Source organism: Oncorhynchus nerka, linkage group LG24 (genome assembly GCF_034236695.1).
Source record: "Oncorhynchus nerka isolate Pitt River linkage group LG24, Oner_Uvic_2.0, whole genome shotgun sequence".
Lineage (NCBI taxonomy): Eukaryota > Metazoa > Chordata > Actinopteri > Salmoniformes > Salmonidae > Oncorhynchus > Oncorhynchus nerka.
In genome coordinates, this window is record NC_088419.1 from 90,037,003 (window position 1) to 90,051,456 (window position 14,454).

Below are 14,454 nucleotides of genomic sequence, written 5' to 3' on the forward strand. Positions count from 1 at the left end.
GCAATGTGGATAACTAATTCAAAATATATTACATTTGAATCCATGTCCATTTTTATTGTGCTAATAAGTGCTTTTACACCTGCATTGTTTGCTGTTTGGGGTTTTAGGCTGGGTTTCTGTACAGCACTTTGAGATATCAGCTGATGTACGAAGGGCTATATAAATAAATTTGATTTGATTTGATAAGTAAATACAAGAACAAATTTATAGAAACAATTACAAATCTGCTTCTTAAGATGACTATCGATGTATTATAAGCAAAACGGCAGTGGACACGGTGTTATGTGCAAATATTGATATAATAACCATCATATTGAAACCCAGAGTCACTCAATGACAGGCTGTGTGGTCCTCCCGACTACATTTTACATTTACATTTAAGTCATTTAGCAGACGCTCTTATCCAGAGCGACTTACAAATTGGTGCATTCACCTTATGACCTCCAGTGGAACAGTAGACTACGACTCCATAAAGCATGTAGTATATTAGGCTACAGAATAAATCAACTGTGATGAACTTCACAGGGTATTGAAAGTGCAAGGTGATGAGCTTGATGCTTCATTCCAATAAATATCCAGGGTCTTATTCTGGTGGCATGATCATCGATGCTTGGCTGCCGTTTGACAAATAAAAAATAATCTCACTCTTTTGTCCATAATAATGTCATCATGTAGGCTATACCCGTACTATATCTGCGAGCTGTTGGTTAGAACACACCAGCCAATACCAGAGTGGGCACATTCGCTATTAAACGCCACTTTTTTTTGTGACAAAATCATCAGTAGATTTGAAAATGTGATGGAAACCCAATTTTGATTTGGTACATGGGAATTTTACCACAAAAGTCATTTTTATGTGTCGTATGATCATCACGCACAGACTTATATCCACAACAAGAACATTTTAACATTTTATTTATGCATATTTTTGAATATTCGCATGAAAATCTGTTGCCAATTGGAAGGAAAACTAGCAATAGAATGGAAATATCATTACAAAAAAAACATGAAAATCACATTAACTGCACTGCCCCTTTAAAAACCCATGAAAATCACATTAACTGCACTGCCCCTTTAAAAACCCATGAAAATCACATTAACTGCACTGCCCCTTTAAAACCCCATGAAAATCACATTAACTGCACTGCCCCTTTAAAAACCCATGAAAATCACATTAACTGCACTGCCCCTTTAAAAACCCATGAAAATCACATTAACTGCACTGCCCCTTTAAAACCCCATGAAAATCACATTAACTGCACTGCCCCTTTAAAACCCCATGAAAATCACATTAACTGCACTGCCCCTTTAAAAACCCATGAAAATCACATTAACTGCACTGCCCCTTTAAAAACCCATGAAAATCACATTAACTGCACTGCCCCTTTAAAACCCCATGAAAATCACATTAACTGCACTGCCCTTTTAAAAACCCATGAAAATCACATTAACTGCACTGCCCCTTTAAAAACCCATGAAAATCACATTAACTGCACTGCCTTTAAAAAACAACAACACCAAAACTAAAACGGGCTGCTTCACATACTTAATTGCGTGCTGATGGGTCAACTGTGGATGGTCTTCCCATTGATTAAAACCGATTAGGTAGGTTTATGCCACCAGAACACACCTGGCCCAATGGGCAATTTACCAACAGTTGCCTGGCCTTCACAGAAACATGAACATTCATACAGTTGCATTGTATGTTCTACAAACCAATGTGATATCAATATTGAATTGAAAAAAAATGCAACTGATATCGATATAGATTTTCCATTTCGGTGCCCATAACTCATTTAATGGATTTATTCTATAAGTGATTGAAATGACTGAATTGTATCATAGTGTCAGACCATTATTTTTTTACTGACACGTTTAATGAAACTGGTGATTGAAATTAATGAATGTAATCATAGTGTGTGTTAGACCAGTGGTTCCCAACATTTTTCGGTCACTGTGCCAATTTGGCTCTGCCTGGTGTAACCCTGAAGTACCCTCTCGTGTGCATTTTACCAAGAGGCCTATGGTCTCATTGGTCTTCTCAAGTACAGCCTGTGGATAGGCCAAGTAGCCTGAACAAATATGAATATGAACAAATATGAATCATTGTTAATGTTTAGAGAATGTTTTCTTATATGAACAAATAAAGGTTAATTACACTTTTTTTTTACTATTACGTGGGGGACTTTTATTTAGAATATTTCTAAATTCCGTGACCCGGAAGTACTTTTTTGTGTTGTTGACGAGACGTTGATGTAAGGAACACATTTCTCCGCTCATCTTTGAAGCGACACAATGTCTATTAAATTGAATGCGCTATTCAGCGACTCCTACGTTGATGTAAGCCAATACAGAGACCAACATTTTAAGGTAAGGAATGGTTTAAATCAATCGGGAACCAACCAGTAGAATAGTTTTGCTAGCTAACGTTAGCTATCTGTTGCGCTAGCAAGCTACCGGTAGCTTGCAACGTGCTGTCTTTTCTTTCAGACAAACGTTGTTTATCACTTACCTGTGGCTTTCAAACCATTAAAATGGTATTTAAGGATGATTTCCTCCTAGGAATGGGTCGAAAAGTGTTTTCAAAGAGACCAACCTGTAATTAGCTACAGTTTAAAGAGCAAATCAAACTGACCTCTAATCAGACTGGTCTCAGTCTAGACATAATACATTTAAATACGAGACATTGAAATTAGCATATGGTTGGTATGGTTACATGAGATGGAGTCTTATTTAAAACGTATATTATACTGCAAACGTTTACCCATATTAGTGGTGAATAATACTAACAGCTAATGTTAGCGTAATTGTCCTCCTGGCTGTGCAGTTACTAGACTCTTCTAAAGATGTTGTTCCATCCTCCAGGGAAATCGATATGAGCAAGAGAAACTGCTGAAGCAGGCTAACACACTCTACGTGGGTAACCTGTCCTTTTACACCACAGAGGAACAAGTGTACGAGCTCTTCTCCAAGAGCGGGGACGTGAAACGAATAATCATCGGCCTGGATAAGGTGAAGAAGACGGCGTGCGGCTTCTGCTTCGTCGAGTATCCTTTAAAAAAAACTTGTGGATGTGTTTTGGTTCAACATTTTTAAAATTCTATACCCATACACTTAGGGCTCCCGGACCCAGACTAAAACCAGTCCTACACTAAAAAGGACTCAGATTAAGCCTAGTCCTATCAATCAAATGTATTTATAAAGCCCTTTTCCATCAGCCGATGTAGTCCTACACTAAAGCACAGTCAGTGGAGATTGACCCTCGGATGTCCAATAGTAGGCTTAATCTGTGTTCCTGGAAACTGGCACCTTGACCCCTGTACCAGATACTACACGCGTACAGATGCTGAAAATGCTATGAGGTTTGTCAACGGGACACGTCTGGATGACCGCATCATCAGAACTGACTGGGACGCTGGTTTTAAAGAAGGCAGGCAGTACGGCCGTGGCAAGTCCGGTGGTCAGGTAAATTTACACAACACTATAACATTACTGTATTAAACGGGACAATCATGTTAATGGGTTATGTCATTGTGGCCATGTTGTCTTACCGTTCTGGAACTTGATAGGATCTATCATGAGGAGACAAAGTTCAGTCCTATGTGAACTATGTCACCCCCTAATAGACCCAAATACTTAACAGGGTCCGTGGCAAAACAAACAAGTCAGTCTCTTTTTCTCCTCAGGTCAGAGACGAATACAGACAAGATTATGACCCAGCCCGGGGGGGCTATGGGAAAGTTGTCTCGCGGCCATAAAACATGTCCTATGCTGTTTCTTTGGGGAGGGCTATGGGGAAACTAGTGTCACGAGCCTGAGTCAACATGTTACTGCTGTTTCTTTGCCCGTTTCCAGGTAAGAGATGAATATAGACAAGATTATGACCCTGCTCGATGTGGGAAATTAGCTCAGCTGCAGAAACCTCCCGAGGGACGGGACAGTTTAGTTTGGGTTCCAAGCAGACGTCTGTCAGGGTTTTCTAATGACTTGTTTATTTAGACGTTTTCTGTGAAGCATTTTTCAGTTTAACCATAGTTCCATCAGTCATTATGACCAGTGTGACACACGTTTACAAATGTCATTGTCTCCCAAACTGTATACTTTCAAAAAAATAAAATCTTTTTACATTTTTCTTTTCTTATTTTCTTAAAATGTATCTACTATACAAACTGGAACACTACTTTGGTAATGTGGAGCAACTCTTCTGATCGGATTGAGTAGTTTCTCATGGATGAAGTGTGTGTGTGTGTGTAAACACAGGTTCACTACTGGCTGTTTAAGGTCCATGGAGGTGATACTGATGGCTTTTCAGAGTTTATGGCTCCATAGAGAAAAGCTATGGACCTAAAACTTGCCTGTTCGAGTTGCGACAACTACAGCAATTTTGACTAACCTTGACCTAATTGTCCTGACCTGCTGTATAGGCTATAAACCATCAGTGTCCCAACACCAGGATTCAATAGGATGGAAGGTTATAGGCATTGTGGCTTTTAAAGGCAATTTTCTACTGAGCTGTTATCTTGAATGGGATCTCTGTGTCTGCAGGAACATTGCCTTTTAATTTAAAGCTTTAATGCCAATAGTCTGCGATAGGATTCAATCTGTAGTGCGGCCGACATTTTAAAGGCAACGTTACCACATGTCGGCTCAATCGGAAATTACCTTTAAATGTAAACTGCGATTTTAATTGAGCTCGAGTATCAGGGAATCACCACACGCATGCGCCGGTCAATTACACCAAGTAACTTTACAAACTTCATATCACCATTAAACATCCTCATATGGGTGATTGTTTGCTGAAGTAGTTAACATGAACAGACGGATCCATCGAGTTGACAAACATCTGCTCTTTTGTCATTTACATTTAAATTTCAGAAAGTAAACCACGTTCTCCTAATTGAATAGAATTGACACTGTTCTCTAAAAAGCATAATGGAATCGTAGCTGGGCATCCTAACAACCCTGTGCTCTGTCATCTCAACATGACTTAAAACTAAAGTGTTTGAATGTATTCAGGGATTAATTTGGGAAGGAAACGGTTCCATTTTAGGATGAGACAACATGCATTGGGAACCTTTTGTGAGGACAGTTTACCCATCTAGAGAATCCCAATTTAATCTCCTCTAGGTGTTTGTCAGCATAACGGGGGCGGCAGGGTAGCCTAGTAGTTAGAGCGTTGGGACTAGTAACTGGAAGGTTGCTAGATCGAATCCCCCGACCTGACAAGGTACAAGAAGAAGATCCAGGTACATTTGACATTTCTAAACCCTGCCTACCTGCCACTCCAGCAGGCGCAATCTTACTTCTCAAAGTCTTAGAATGAAAGAAGGGGCGGCAGGTAGATATCCAGACATTTTAATCATCTACACCGGTCTTAAAAATGTGGACAACACAAAAGGCATATGTCAGCACCAGGTATACACTGGGCTCAAATGTGCATTAATGACAGATAGTATAGATGGGATTCAGCAATTTCTACAGCAGCATTTTCTCAATTACAAACGGTCTGTGGACCAGCACCCTCAGATGGGTAATCCTCCAATGAGGCAGATGACCATAGTGGGCCGGGCCCCTCAGATGGGTGAGAAGATGACCATAGTGGGCCGGGCCCCTCAGATGGGTGATCCTCCAATGAGGCAGATGACCATAGTGGGCCGGGCCCCTCAGATGGGTGAGAAGATGACCATAGTGGGCCGGGCCCCTCAGATGGGTGATCCTCCAATGAGGAAGATGACCATAGTGGGCCGGGCCCCTCAGATGACCATAGTGGGCCGGGCCCCTCAGATGACCATAGTGGGCCGGGCCCCTCAGGTGACCATAGTGGGCCGGGCCCCTCAGATGGGTGAGAAGATGACCATAGTGGGCCGGGCCCCTCATACAATAAAAGGCTTAGAAACGGTTCTACAGCAGTAGCATTACATTCTTTCTCAGTACACTAAAATGTCAAAATACACATTGTTTTAACAGCATATTTTCAACAGAAGCAGGAAGAGGTGTGTGTTTTCATGAAGCCATTCTGAGTGGAGCATCATGATGGTTAATCATAACTAACTCCCTGATAACAAACTGCTGTTTGTGATGCCAAAACGTGGAGTTTCTCCAGAACTAAGAAGCGGTTCGAGATGAAGTAACATTAAAACAGTATATTCAGTTAAACGTTAGCCTTCGATGAGTTATTGTTCTCTACTAGTCAGGCAAACATGATATAAAACTAGAACCTTCAAGTGTCACCTACTGTCCCATATAATCTCCTGTTTACAGTTTAACAACTGAAGCTAGGAAACGTGTTATAAACACGGATAGGTCCATTACCGGTTTCAAACCTACCAGCAGAGTTCGCTCCAGGTCAGCTAGCCAGCCAGCCAGTCAGTCAGCCAGCCAGCAGTGGAAACTTTGAACGTCAACTCAAAAGAAATTCAAAAGTGCCTCTCATTATCAAGGAATATAAAAACAAGTCCCAACGCTGGACCTCTACTGAAGGACAGATGGTTGTTTTCACCGTCTCTGTGTCGTTAAGTCAAACAACGTGTCCGTTTCCACTGTGCTTCATTCAGCTTCTTGGCTCGTCATGTTTTAGAGTATTAATGGCCCTTCCACAATAACAGTCGTTAAAGCCCACGGTCCAGTGGAAAGGCAGGTGTACTCTCTCTAGAGCTGGGACACTGCGGTTGATCAGTCATTCAGTTTACAGTCACAGAGCTCTTTGTAAATCCTCTTGCGGACTTTCGGCATGTCGTTCTGTGTGAACTGCAGTGGCTCTTTCAATGCCAGGCACTTGCAGTACTGAGAGAGAAACAGAGCGGGGGAAGAGTTATATAGGGAAGATTCACCACAAGGAATGTGTGTGTGTGGGGGGAATTTACGTACGAGAGGGAAATTCCCCACTCACCTCCAAGATGAAGACTCCACAGTCACTGTCGTTCTTCTGTTGAGGAATACCCTGAGGGTGGGAACCAATCAGAGACAGTGGTCAACACACGGTCAATCAGAAAGCACGAGAGAGAGAGAACAGTCACACGGTACCATCTGAAACAATACCTTGCTTATAATCGTCTTCCAGCCTTTCTGATATGCAGCTTGTTTCTTCTCCTCGGCCTCAGCCAGGATATAAGTCAGGATGTTCTGTGGGCCAGATGAACACAGAAGGGTTTAGTTAAATAGTTCACAAATCGACTCCTTCAAGGGTTCCTAAAATGTGGACAACGTGTCAAACTCATTCCAAGGAGGGCCGAGTGTCTGCGGGTTTTCGCTCCACCCTTTTACTTGATGAAATAAGGTCACTAATTAGTATTTTTTTAAATATTTTAAAAAACTCCCCTCACCTGGTGCAGACACTAGGCCCTCTGTGGAATGAGTTTGTCACCGATGACGTAGACCAATGTTAAAATGATAAATGCTCATCAAATCAAACCAATGTTCCTCAGGTCGAGGATAAATATTCAGAAGCAACTGAGTTTGATAGAGAGGCAGAGGACTAAAGTGAGAGTACCTCCATGGTGTATTTGAAGACGATGCCCTGGGAGTCATAATAGTGGATGTGGTGGTTGGCTATGTCCACTGTGATCAGGGACCAGTGAATCTCCAGGTGGATAGGAATCAACAACAGCCTCTTAGAAAACAGATCCACCTGAGTGAGAGAGACAGATAGAGAGACACACACAGAGAGAGAGACACACAGAGAGAGAGAGACACACACAGAGAGAGAGACACACAAAGAGAGAGACACACACAGAGAGAGAAACACCAGATTAACCACAATCGCAGACATATTCTAATTTAGCTAGTTCTGTGAGACTGACAGTCTCAGATAAACAGTGAGCCTTTACATCCCTCAGGTTCATTTCAGATCTTAACAAACTAGCGATAAATTGGCTGCATCTTCCATAACCTACCACTAGCTTACCTTTTTGGTCCATCTCTTAACCCCTTCGTAGCCTTTGGCCACCAGCTGCCGGTGGAAAAAGCTGTTGAAGAAATGAACCTGAGGGAGAAAAATAGGAAAACATTCAGTAACCTCGGTAACCAAGCAGAAGACCACCACCATTCTAACAACTCCCTTTCACAATTAACCCTTTGTTGAACATTCTGATCCAGGATCCAAAATGAACGCACCTTGTTCTGTGTAGCATCCATGATCAATTCTCCATACATGTTTATCACCTAGACACACACACACGACAGAAACATGGCAACGTTTGAATTTCAGGTTAGATAATACGTAGGCAAATAAGTTTATAAGCAGCAAGCACAGTTTCCTATCGACCAAAGCTACCTGGTCGTTGACCCAGTTTTGGTCATCCAGTGTGGACAGGTCCTCCAGGGTCAGAGTGTGCTTGTTGTAGTCCACTTTGAAGCACTTCATAGGGGTGGAGGCGAGACCCGCTTTATACTTCATCATTTCTGAGTGGATGTTTAGCTTCCTAGTACAGAGAAATGAACAGAGATGCTATCAGCATAACAATGGAAATCAAGAATGAAATTGAAGCTGGTTTGTATCTCAAAACGATTCCTACTTGTCATGGAGGTCAGTGTTACACTTGTTCTTCAGATGCTCCAGGATGTCAGTCTCACTGAGGGGGATAAAGCTCCCGTACCTCACATGGAAGAACGCCAGGAACTCTGAGGGAGAGAGAGACAGGACAGGAATCAATAATAACACCATACAGAAGTAAAGTCATATGAACTTCAAATGTAGAAAATCAGAGTTACAATAAAAGTCTAGTACCATGTATAAGGTCTATGATTACTTCATGGATGTTGTCTTCAGGGTTGGGTTGCTGTGCTGGGTTTGAGACACAGTCGTCCTCTGGCTCAGGGCTTGGAGCCCACACTCCCACCTCACAGTAATCTCTGTGGTCCCACAGAGTGAAGGGGTGGAGGGTGCTGCATAACATAATGCCTGGGGAAACACAGGCTGTGGCTGATGGTTCCACCTCCATAGGGGCGCTACAGTCTGTTGGTTCCTCGTTGGGCACAGCAGATGTACCGTTGGAAAGGGTGACAGCTGCGTCACCAGCCTGGGGCTGCTTCATGACCTCCGTGTTAGAGTCGGTTACCGGCTGTTTGTCTAAACCACAACCATTCTCCTGCTCCATCTCTGAATCAGGAACATGCTCAACCACAGCCTTCATTATAGGTTGAACCACAGAGTTTGTTACAGGTTGAACCACAGACTTGGTCACCAGTTTAACCACAGTGTACGTTAACTTCTGACCCATAGAGTCCGTTAAAGGTTGAGGTTGACCGACAGAGTTGTTTACAAATGGAGCCACAACATTCATTACAGGTTGACCGACAGAGCTGGTTACAAATGGAGCCACAACATTCATTACAGGTTGACCGACAGAGCTGGTTACAAATGGAGCCACAACATTCATTACAGGTTGACCGACAGAGCTGGTTACAAATGGAGCCACAACATTCATTACAGGTTGACCGACAGAGCTGGTTACAAATGGAGCCACAACATTCATTACAGGTTGACCGACAGAGCTGGTTACAAATGGAGCCACAACATTCATTACAGGTTGACCGACAGAGCTGGTTACAAATGGAGCCACAACATTCATTACAGGTTGACCGACAGAGCTGGTTACAAATGGAGCCACAACATTCATTACAGGTTGACCGACAGAGCTGGTTACAAATGGAGCCAAGGAGTTGGTTACCTCCCCCACAACTGAGTCGTTCGCCAGCTGTCGGATGGCTGTTACCTGCTCCTCTGTCATCTGGGTCTTCTCAGAAGAGTGGTGACCACCCGTCCTCTTGGGGGTCTCCCCCAGGGCCTGGCCCCTGCCCTTCCCCAAATGGGCCCTGCGTTGTCTGGGCTTGCCACCTGGAGTCTTCCCATGTGGGTCCTTCCCATTGTGGTGCTTAGAGTTTGGCCCACAGCAGTCACATGCCTTCGGTGTCCTCTTCCTCCCAGAGGAGCGGCCATTGGTGCCCACCAGTGCCGGCGATGGTGTTTGGGGGACTGAGACGTTATGAACCATGGCTCTGTCCTCAGCTACTACCCCATCCCTTCACAGCTGCTTCTGGCCCAGAGTGCTGGTCCCAGCCCTCAGGGGCACTGAACCAGGGACCCCCCAGTAGATGGACTTTCTGCCTGAGTTGTGGGTGGATAAGGACCCTGGACTAGAGCTGGGATGATAAACAGAAAATTATCGCCACCGACCATACTGATCACTTACCGCAGGCATTTTGCTGACATCATTCATTAAACACATGAGAAATGTTAAGTTTGAAGTGAAATAAAATGTGCAAATATGGGTGATTGTTAATGGGACAATTGATGGCTACAACCATAGTACATAGTACTTTAAAGGTTATAAAAATAAACAAAACTGTTGTGCACATTAATGTTATAAATGTATCGTTCTACTTATCGATATCGCACCAATTCAGGCAATTTATTGCAATATTTTTGCCCATATCGCCCAGCTAACCTGCACCCTGGCTGGCCAGGTAGTCGACAGCTTCAGACTGAAGTCTTAGAGGGTGGCGATTGGAGGTCCTTCTCAGGGGTTACCCCTTACAAGCCAAGGAAGAAGCTACATTGAAGGAAAGAGAGCTGTTAGGATAGCTTAAATGTGTGAAATTAATGTACTAAGTTGATTTGATGAAAACAGTATTGTTGATAGATAACTAGGCATATTAGAAGAACTGGTGTGACCTGCTATATTGTCAGATGTCCCAACAGTTTAATTAATATACATTACATTATTACACATATTGCTAATCCTTTACTAAAATAACGTAAAGGAGTATCTAATAATGGTGATGTCTGCAACAAATAAACCATTCTGAGCAACTTATCACTTTTTGGGCAACTGAACTTGTCTGTGAGGTCGGTAGCTCGCTAATAGTGTGCTCAGCCATGTTTACAACAACTTGAGCTGCTTTTGCGTCTTGCAATCGATGATTGGATAACTATTCCTTCACTGTTGTAACGCTGTAGCGTGTGAATGTTGTGTAGCTAAACACAGAAGAGTCATGACAACGTTGGAGTATCGAACAAGCTAGCTAGCTAGCATAGCAAGCTGACTATAGCTAGCTACTAACACAAATGGTTTCCTGTTTCCATGGCTGAAAATGCGATCTGCACAGAGACACCGCTTTAACTCGTTCTTACAGTATCGATAACTCATAAGCACAACTAAAAAGCACATATATTACCACATTTCTGCAATCGTCAAACAAGTTTCAGCGATAACAAACAACTCTCACTTGTGTGATCAAACAATCCATCTCATTAGTTTGCCGTCGCTTACTGATTGCGTCACATTTCAGCGCAAACGGTTCTCACTAGCTACCACCGCCACAAAGTCAAAATTGCTGGTCGTTATCAATAAAAAGTGCAGTGTTCAATTTACCTGCTGGCGAGTAAGAAGACCCCCCAGCTCTGCTAAAACCATTGATTCCTGCTTGCCGTTTTCAATGTATTGTTAAATAAACATGAACTATTTGGTTGTAATATCATCACCTCTTGAAAAGCATAGTCAGAACTACACATTTCCGATTATTCTATGTATGACAAATGCGCACATTTGGCTCTATTTTTTTATTTTACCTTTATTTAACCAGGTAGGCTAGTTGAGAAGAAGTTCTCATTTGCAACTGCGACCTGGCCAAGATAAAGCACAGCAGTGTGAACAGACAACAGTTACACATGGAGTAAACAATTAACAAGTCAATAACACAGTAGAAAAAAAGAGAGTCTATATACATTGTGTGCAAAATGTGCAAAACTCATGAGAGTTGTACAGCAAGTAACTGTGGAGCACGTGGGGATGTGTGTTACTCCTCAGCCTTATTTAACCTTGTATTTAACTAGGCAAGTCAGTTAAGAACAAATTGTTATTTACAATGACTGCCTAGGAACAGTGGGTTAACTGCCTTGTTCAGGGGCAAAACGACAGATTTTCACCTTGTCAGCTCGGGGATTCGATCTATAGTAACCTTTCGGTTACTGGTTAAAAGCTCTAACCACTAGGCTACCTGCAGCCCCAAAACATTAACGGAAAGGTTCACCCATTTTGAAGGTTATATTGTTTTTGTCCATCTCTGAGTGATGGTCTATCGACTCCGTTGGTCATTTCATGTTTTCATGAGTATCTTTGAGTTATTGGCGTTCAAGCAGGCAGAAATCCGCCCGGTATGACGTCATGATCATCATGATAAACTCGCACTCACTACACTGGAAGTTTATAGGAAAACTACTTTTAGATCGCCAAAAACGTATATCATACATGCCAGATTTCGATACTGGTCGATGTCATAACTCGGGAGGATGTCTTCTCTTGAATTGATCATATATTGATCATATATTTGCGGTATTCCTACCTTGAAAAATGTGTAATTTAAGGTCTAGCACATTTTTCCTGTTTGTCTGCCTCTTTAGTCCAGGGTGCATTGCATGGTGCCGTTGCTAGAGATATTATAGAAAGGAGATAGGAATCCAATGAATGAATGAAGGAACTGATAACGCCTTACCCAGCAGACTGTCGACCAATCGCATTCACATTGGCTATTCTGATTTCAGAGCACTCTCGTTTGAGTGTGAATAACTGATGAATTTATGAATGCCCATTGAATATGACCGGTGTCAGTAAATGTCGGTAAAAATTGGTGGCTGACTAAATACTTTTTTTCCCCACTGTAGGTGTATACTTATTTTCCACCATAATTTGCAAATAAATTCATTAAAAATCCTACAATGTGATTGTCTGGATTTTTTTTCTTCTCATTTTGTCTGTCATAGTTGAAGTGTACCTATGATGAAAATTACAGACCTCTCTCATCTTTTTAAGTGGGAGAACTTGCACATTGGTGGCTGACTAAATACTTTTTTGCCCCACTGTATATGATAAACAGAGTAGCAGTAGTGTAAAAGAGGGATTGGTGGGTGGCGGGACACAATGCAGAGAGTCCGGGTAGCCAATGTGCGGGAGCACCGGTTAGTCGGGCTAATTGAGGTAGTATGTACATGAATGTATAGTTAAAGTGACTATGCAAATTTGATTAACAGAGAGTAGCAGCAGCGTAAAAGAGGGGTTGGGGGGGGGCACACAATGCAAATAGTCCGGGTAGCCATTTGATTACCTGTTCAGGAGTTTTATGTTAAAAGATAAACTGTTGAGAAGCCATGGGTGGGCCTGGGAGGGCATAGGCCAACCAACCAATCAGAATTGTTTCATCAGCTGTCCGGATGGCTGGTCTCAGACGATCCCGCAGGTGAAGAAGCCCGATGTGGAGGTCCTAAGCTGTGTCTTGAATTTAATTAATCTGATGACTGTTATTTATTTAATCAACTAACTATGTTTACTCGTTACCCGATTTTAAATTAGTCATGTAACAAAACTACTCATTAGGATTTGGGGCACCACGAGAGCGGTTGTTTAAAGAGTTAGCATCTCCCGAATTAAACATCCATAAAACAATCAATGTATTAATCCTAACCTCGTATCATATCATCCTTCTGAACAGTCTTAATCTCCTGCATCTGCAAAAAACCCAGCTTTACTTATGATTCAGTACTACACAAATTTGTTTAATTATTTATATACTAGCTAATAAAATAAAATGATAATACAAGATAAACATACACACTTTATACATTAGAAACAGGTCCCTAGCGAACTGACACAATATGGCGGCTTGTTACCACAGACATGGAGAGGGCAAGAGGGACAGAGACATAATTCTTTGGTACATTAAGAAACTCCTCTCACAGTAATCCTATACTTTGCACACAAACCGCCACCCGTTTGGAGTAAGAAATCATGATTATATTTATGTGTAAATGCCTTGGTTAGCCGTGTATCTATGTCGGGATTCAAGCCTTTTTGGGAAGAGGTTTGGTTGGGCCTTTCTGTGGCACGCTTGTAATGCTCTAATTGTCCACAAGGCGTCCCCCACCCATCTCTTATACTGTTGTCCTCCTCTGCCGTCGTCCGGTATCCATTAACCTGTTGTGTAGTCCTGAACAGAACTACAGAGTTTATTCTACTTTCCATTCGCTCCTGAATGTGCCTCTTCGATGGTTTCCATTGGAGGATCAGAGTAGGGGTACTATGGTGGTTTGAGAAGAGTAGTAGAATGGTCCCACTTAAGTTTAGCTGTCCTAAGTAAAGTATCTAGAAAAGTAATCAGCTGTACCAGTGATTGTCCGGCAGGTGAGTTTATCGTCTCTATCTCGTGTTGAGATTTCAGAGTTTGAACTCTTTGACCACCTCTCAGGTCTCAATTTTAATTTCTTTACCAATCCTTTATGCACTCTGGTCGAAAGGGGCGGTTCCGTCAGGCTGACACGCTCTCTGACCTAACTCGGGGTGTGGCTTTTTACTGTGCAAAGTTTATAGGTGACAAATGATCTCTTATAGCTCCTAAAATCACATTCCTATCTTACCAAAAACAATTTAATCATTTTTTATATTTCATACACAACGTTAAGGA

General features: G+C 42.3%; 2 protein-coding genes across 6 annotated transcripts; one reads left to right on the forward strand and one right to left on the reverse strand.

Moving 5' to 3' along the window:
• Window positions 1–2,213: 2,213 nt before the first annotated feature.
• On the forward strand, window positions 2,214–4,131 carry ncbp2 (nuclear cap binding protein subunit 2). The gene is made up of 4 exons (XM_029653532.2): window positions 2,214–2,370; window positions 2,866–3,047; window positions 3,327–3,465; window positions 3,687–4,131. Exons 1-4 carry the CDS (start codon window positions 2,296–2,298, stop codon window positions 3,756–3,758), a joined length of 468 nt encoding a protein of 155 aa, XP_029509392.1. The 5' UTR covers window positions 2,214–2,295; the 3' UTR covers window positions 3,759–4,131.
• Window positions 4,132–5,339: 1,208 nt separating this feature from the next.
• Window positions 5,340–12,363, reverse strand: senp5 (SUMO specific peptidase 5). 5 transcript variants are annotated; one of them, XM_065009281.1, is made up of 11 exons: window positions 12,343–12,363; window positions 10,446–10,550; window positions 8,726–10,140; window positions 8,514–8,619; window positions 8,273–8,420; window positions 8,113–8,160; window positions 7,904–7,981; window positions 7,490–7,627; window positions 7,039–7,122; window positions 6,890–6,940; window positions 5,340–6,783 (listed from the first exon to the last, which is right to left on the reverse strand). In XM_065009281.1, exons 3-11 carry the CDS (start codon window positions 9,990–9,992, stop codon window positions 6,673–6,675), a joined length of 2,031 nt encoding a protein of 676 aa, XP_064865353.1. In that variant the 5' UTR covers window positions 9,993–10,140; window positions 10,446–10,550; window positions 12,343–12,363; the 3' UTR covers window positions 5,340–6,672. The 5 variants fall into 5 exon arrangements, with proteins under 5 accessions (XP_064865353.1, XP_029509389.2, XP_029509388.2 ...); XM_029653529.2 differs by lacking the exon at window positions 12,343–12,363 and adding an exon at window positions 11,227–11,307; XM_029653528.2 differs by lacking the exon at window positions 12,343–12,363 and adding an exon at window positions 11,176–11,279.
• Between the last annotated feature and the right edge of the window lie 2,091 nt (window positions 12,364–14,454).

What these genes read in the sequence shown, in the direction of transcription:
- ncbp2 (XM_029653532.2), top strand. Translation starts at nt 2,296, where the DNA reads ATGTCTATTAAATTGAATGCGCTATTCAGCGACTCCTACGTTGATGTA. An exon ending in ACAGAGACCAACATTTTAAG is followed by an intron (nt 2,371 to 2,865) that starts GTAAGGAATGGT and finishes TCCATCCTCCAG; the next exon opens with GGAAATCGATATGAGCAAGA. An exon ending in GTGGCAAGTCCGGTGGTCAG is followed by an intron (nt 3,466 to 3,686) that starts GTAAATTTACAC and finishes TTTTCTCCTCAG; the next exon opens with GTCAGAGACGAATACAGACA.
- senp5 (XM_065009281.1), bottom strand. Translation starts at nt 9,992, where the DNA reads ATGGTTCATAACGTCTCAGTCCCCCAAACACCATCGCCGGCACTGGTG. An exon ending in AATCATAGACCTTATACATG is followed by an intron (nt 8,620 to 8,725) that starts GTACTAGACTTT and finishes TCTCTCCCTCAG; the next exon opens with AGTTCCTGGCGTTCTTCCAT. An exon ending in GGAAGACGATTATAAGCAAG is followed by an intron (nt 6,941 to 7,038) that starts GTATTGTTTCAG and finishes TCCCACCCTCAG; the next exon opens with GGTATTCCTCAACAGAAGAA.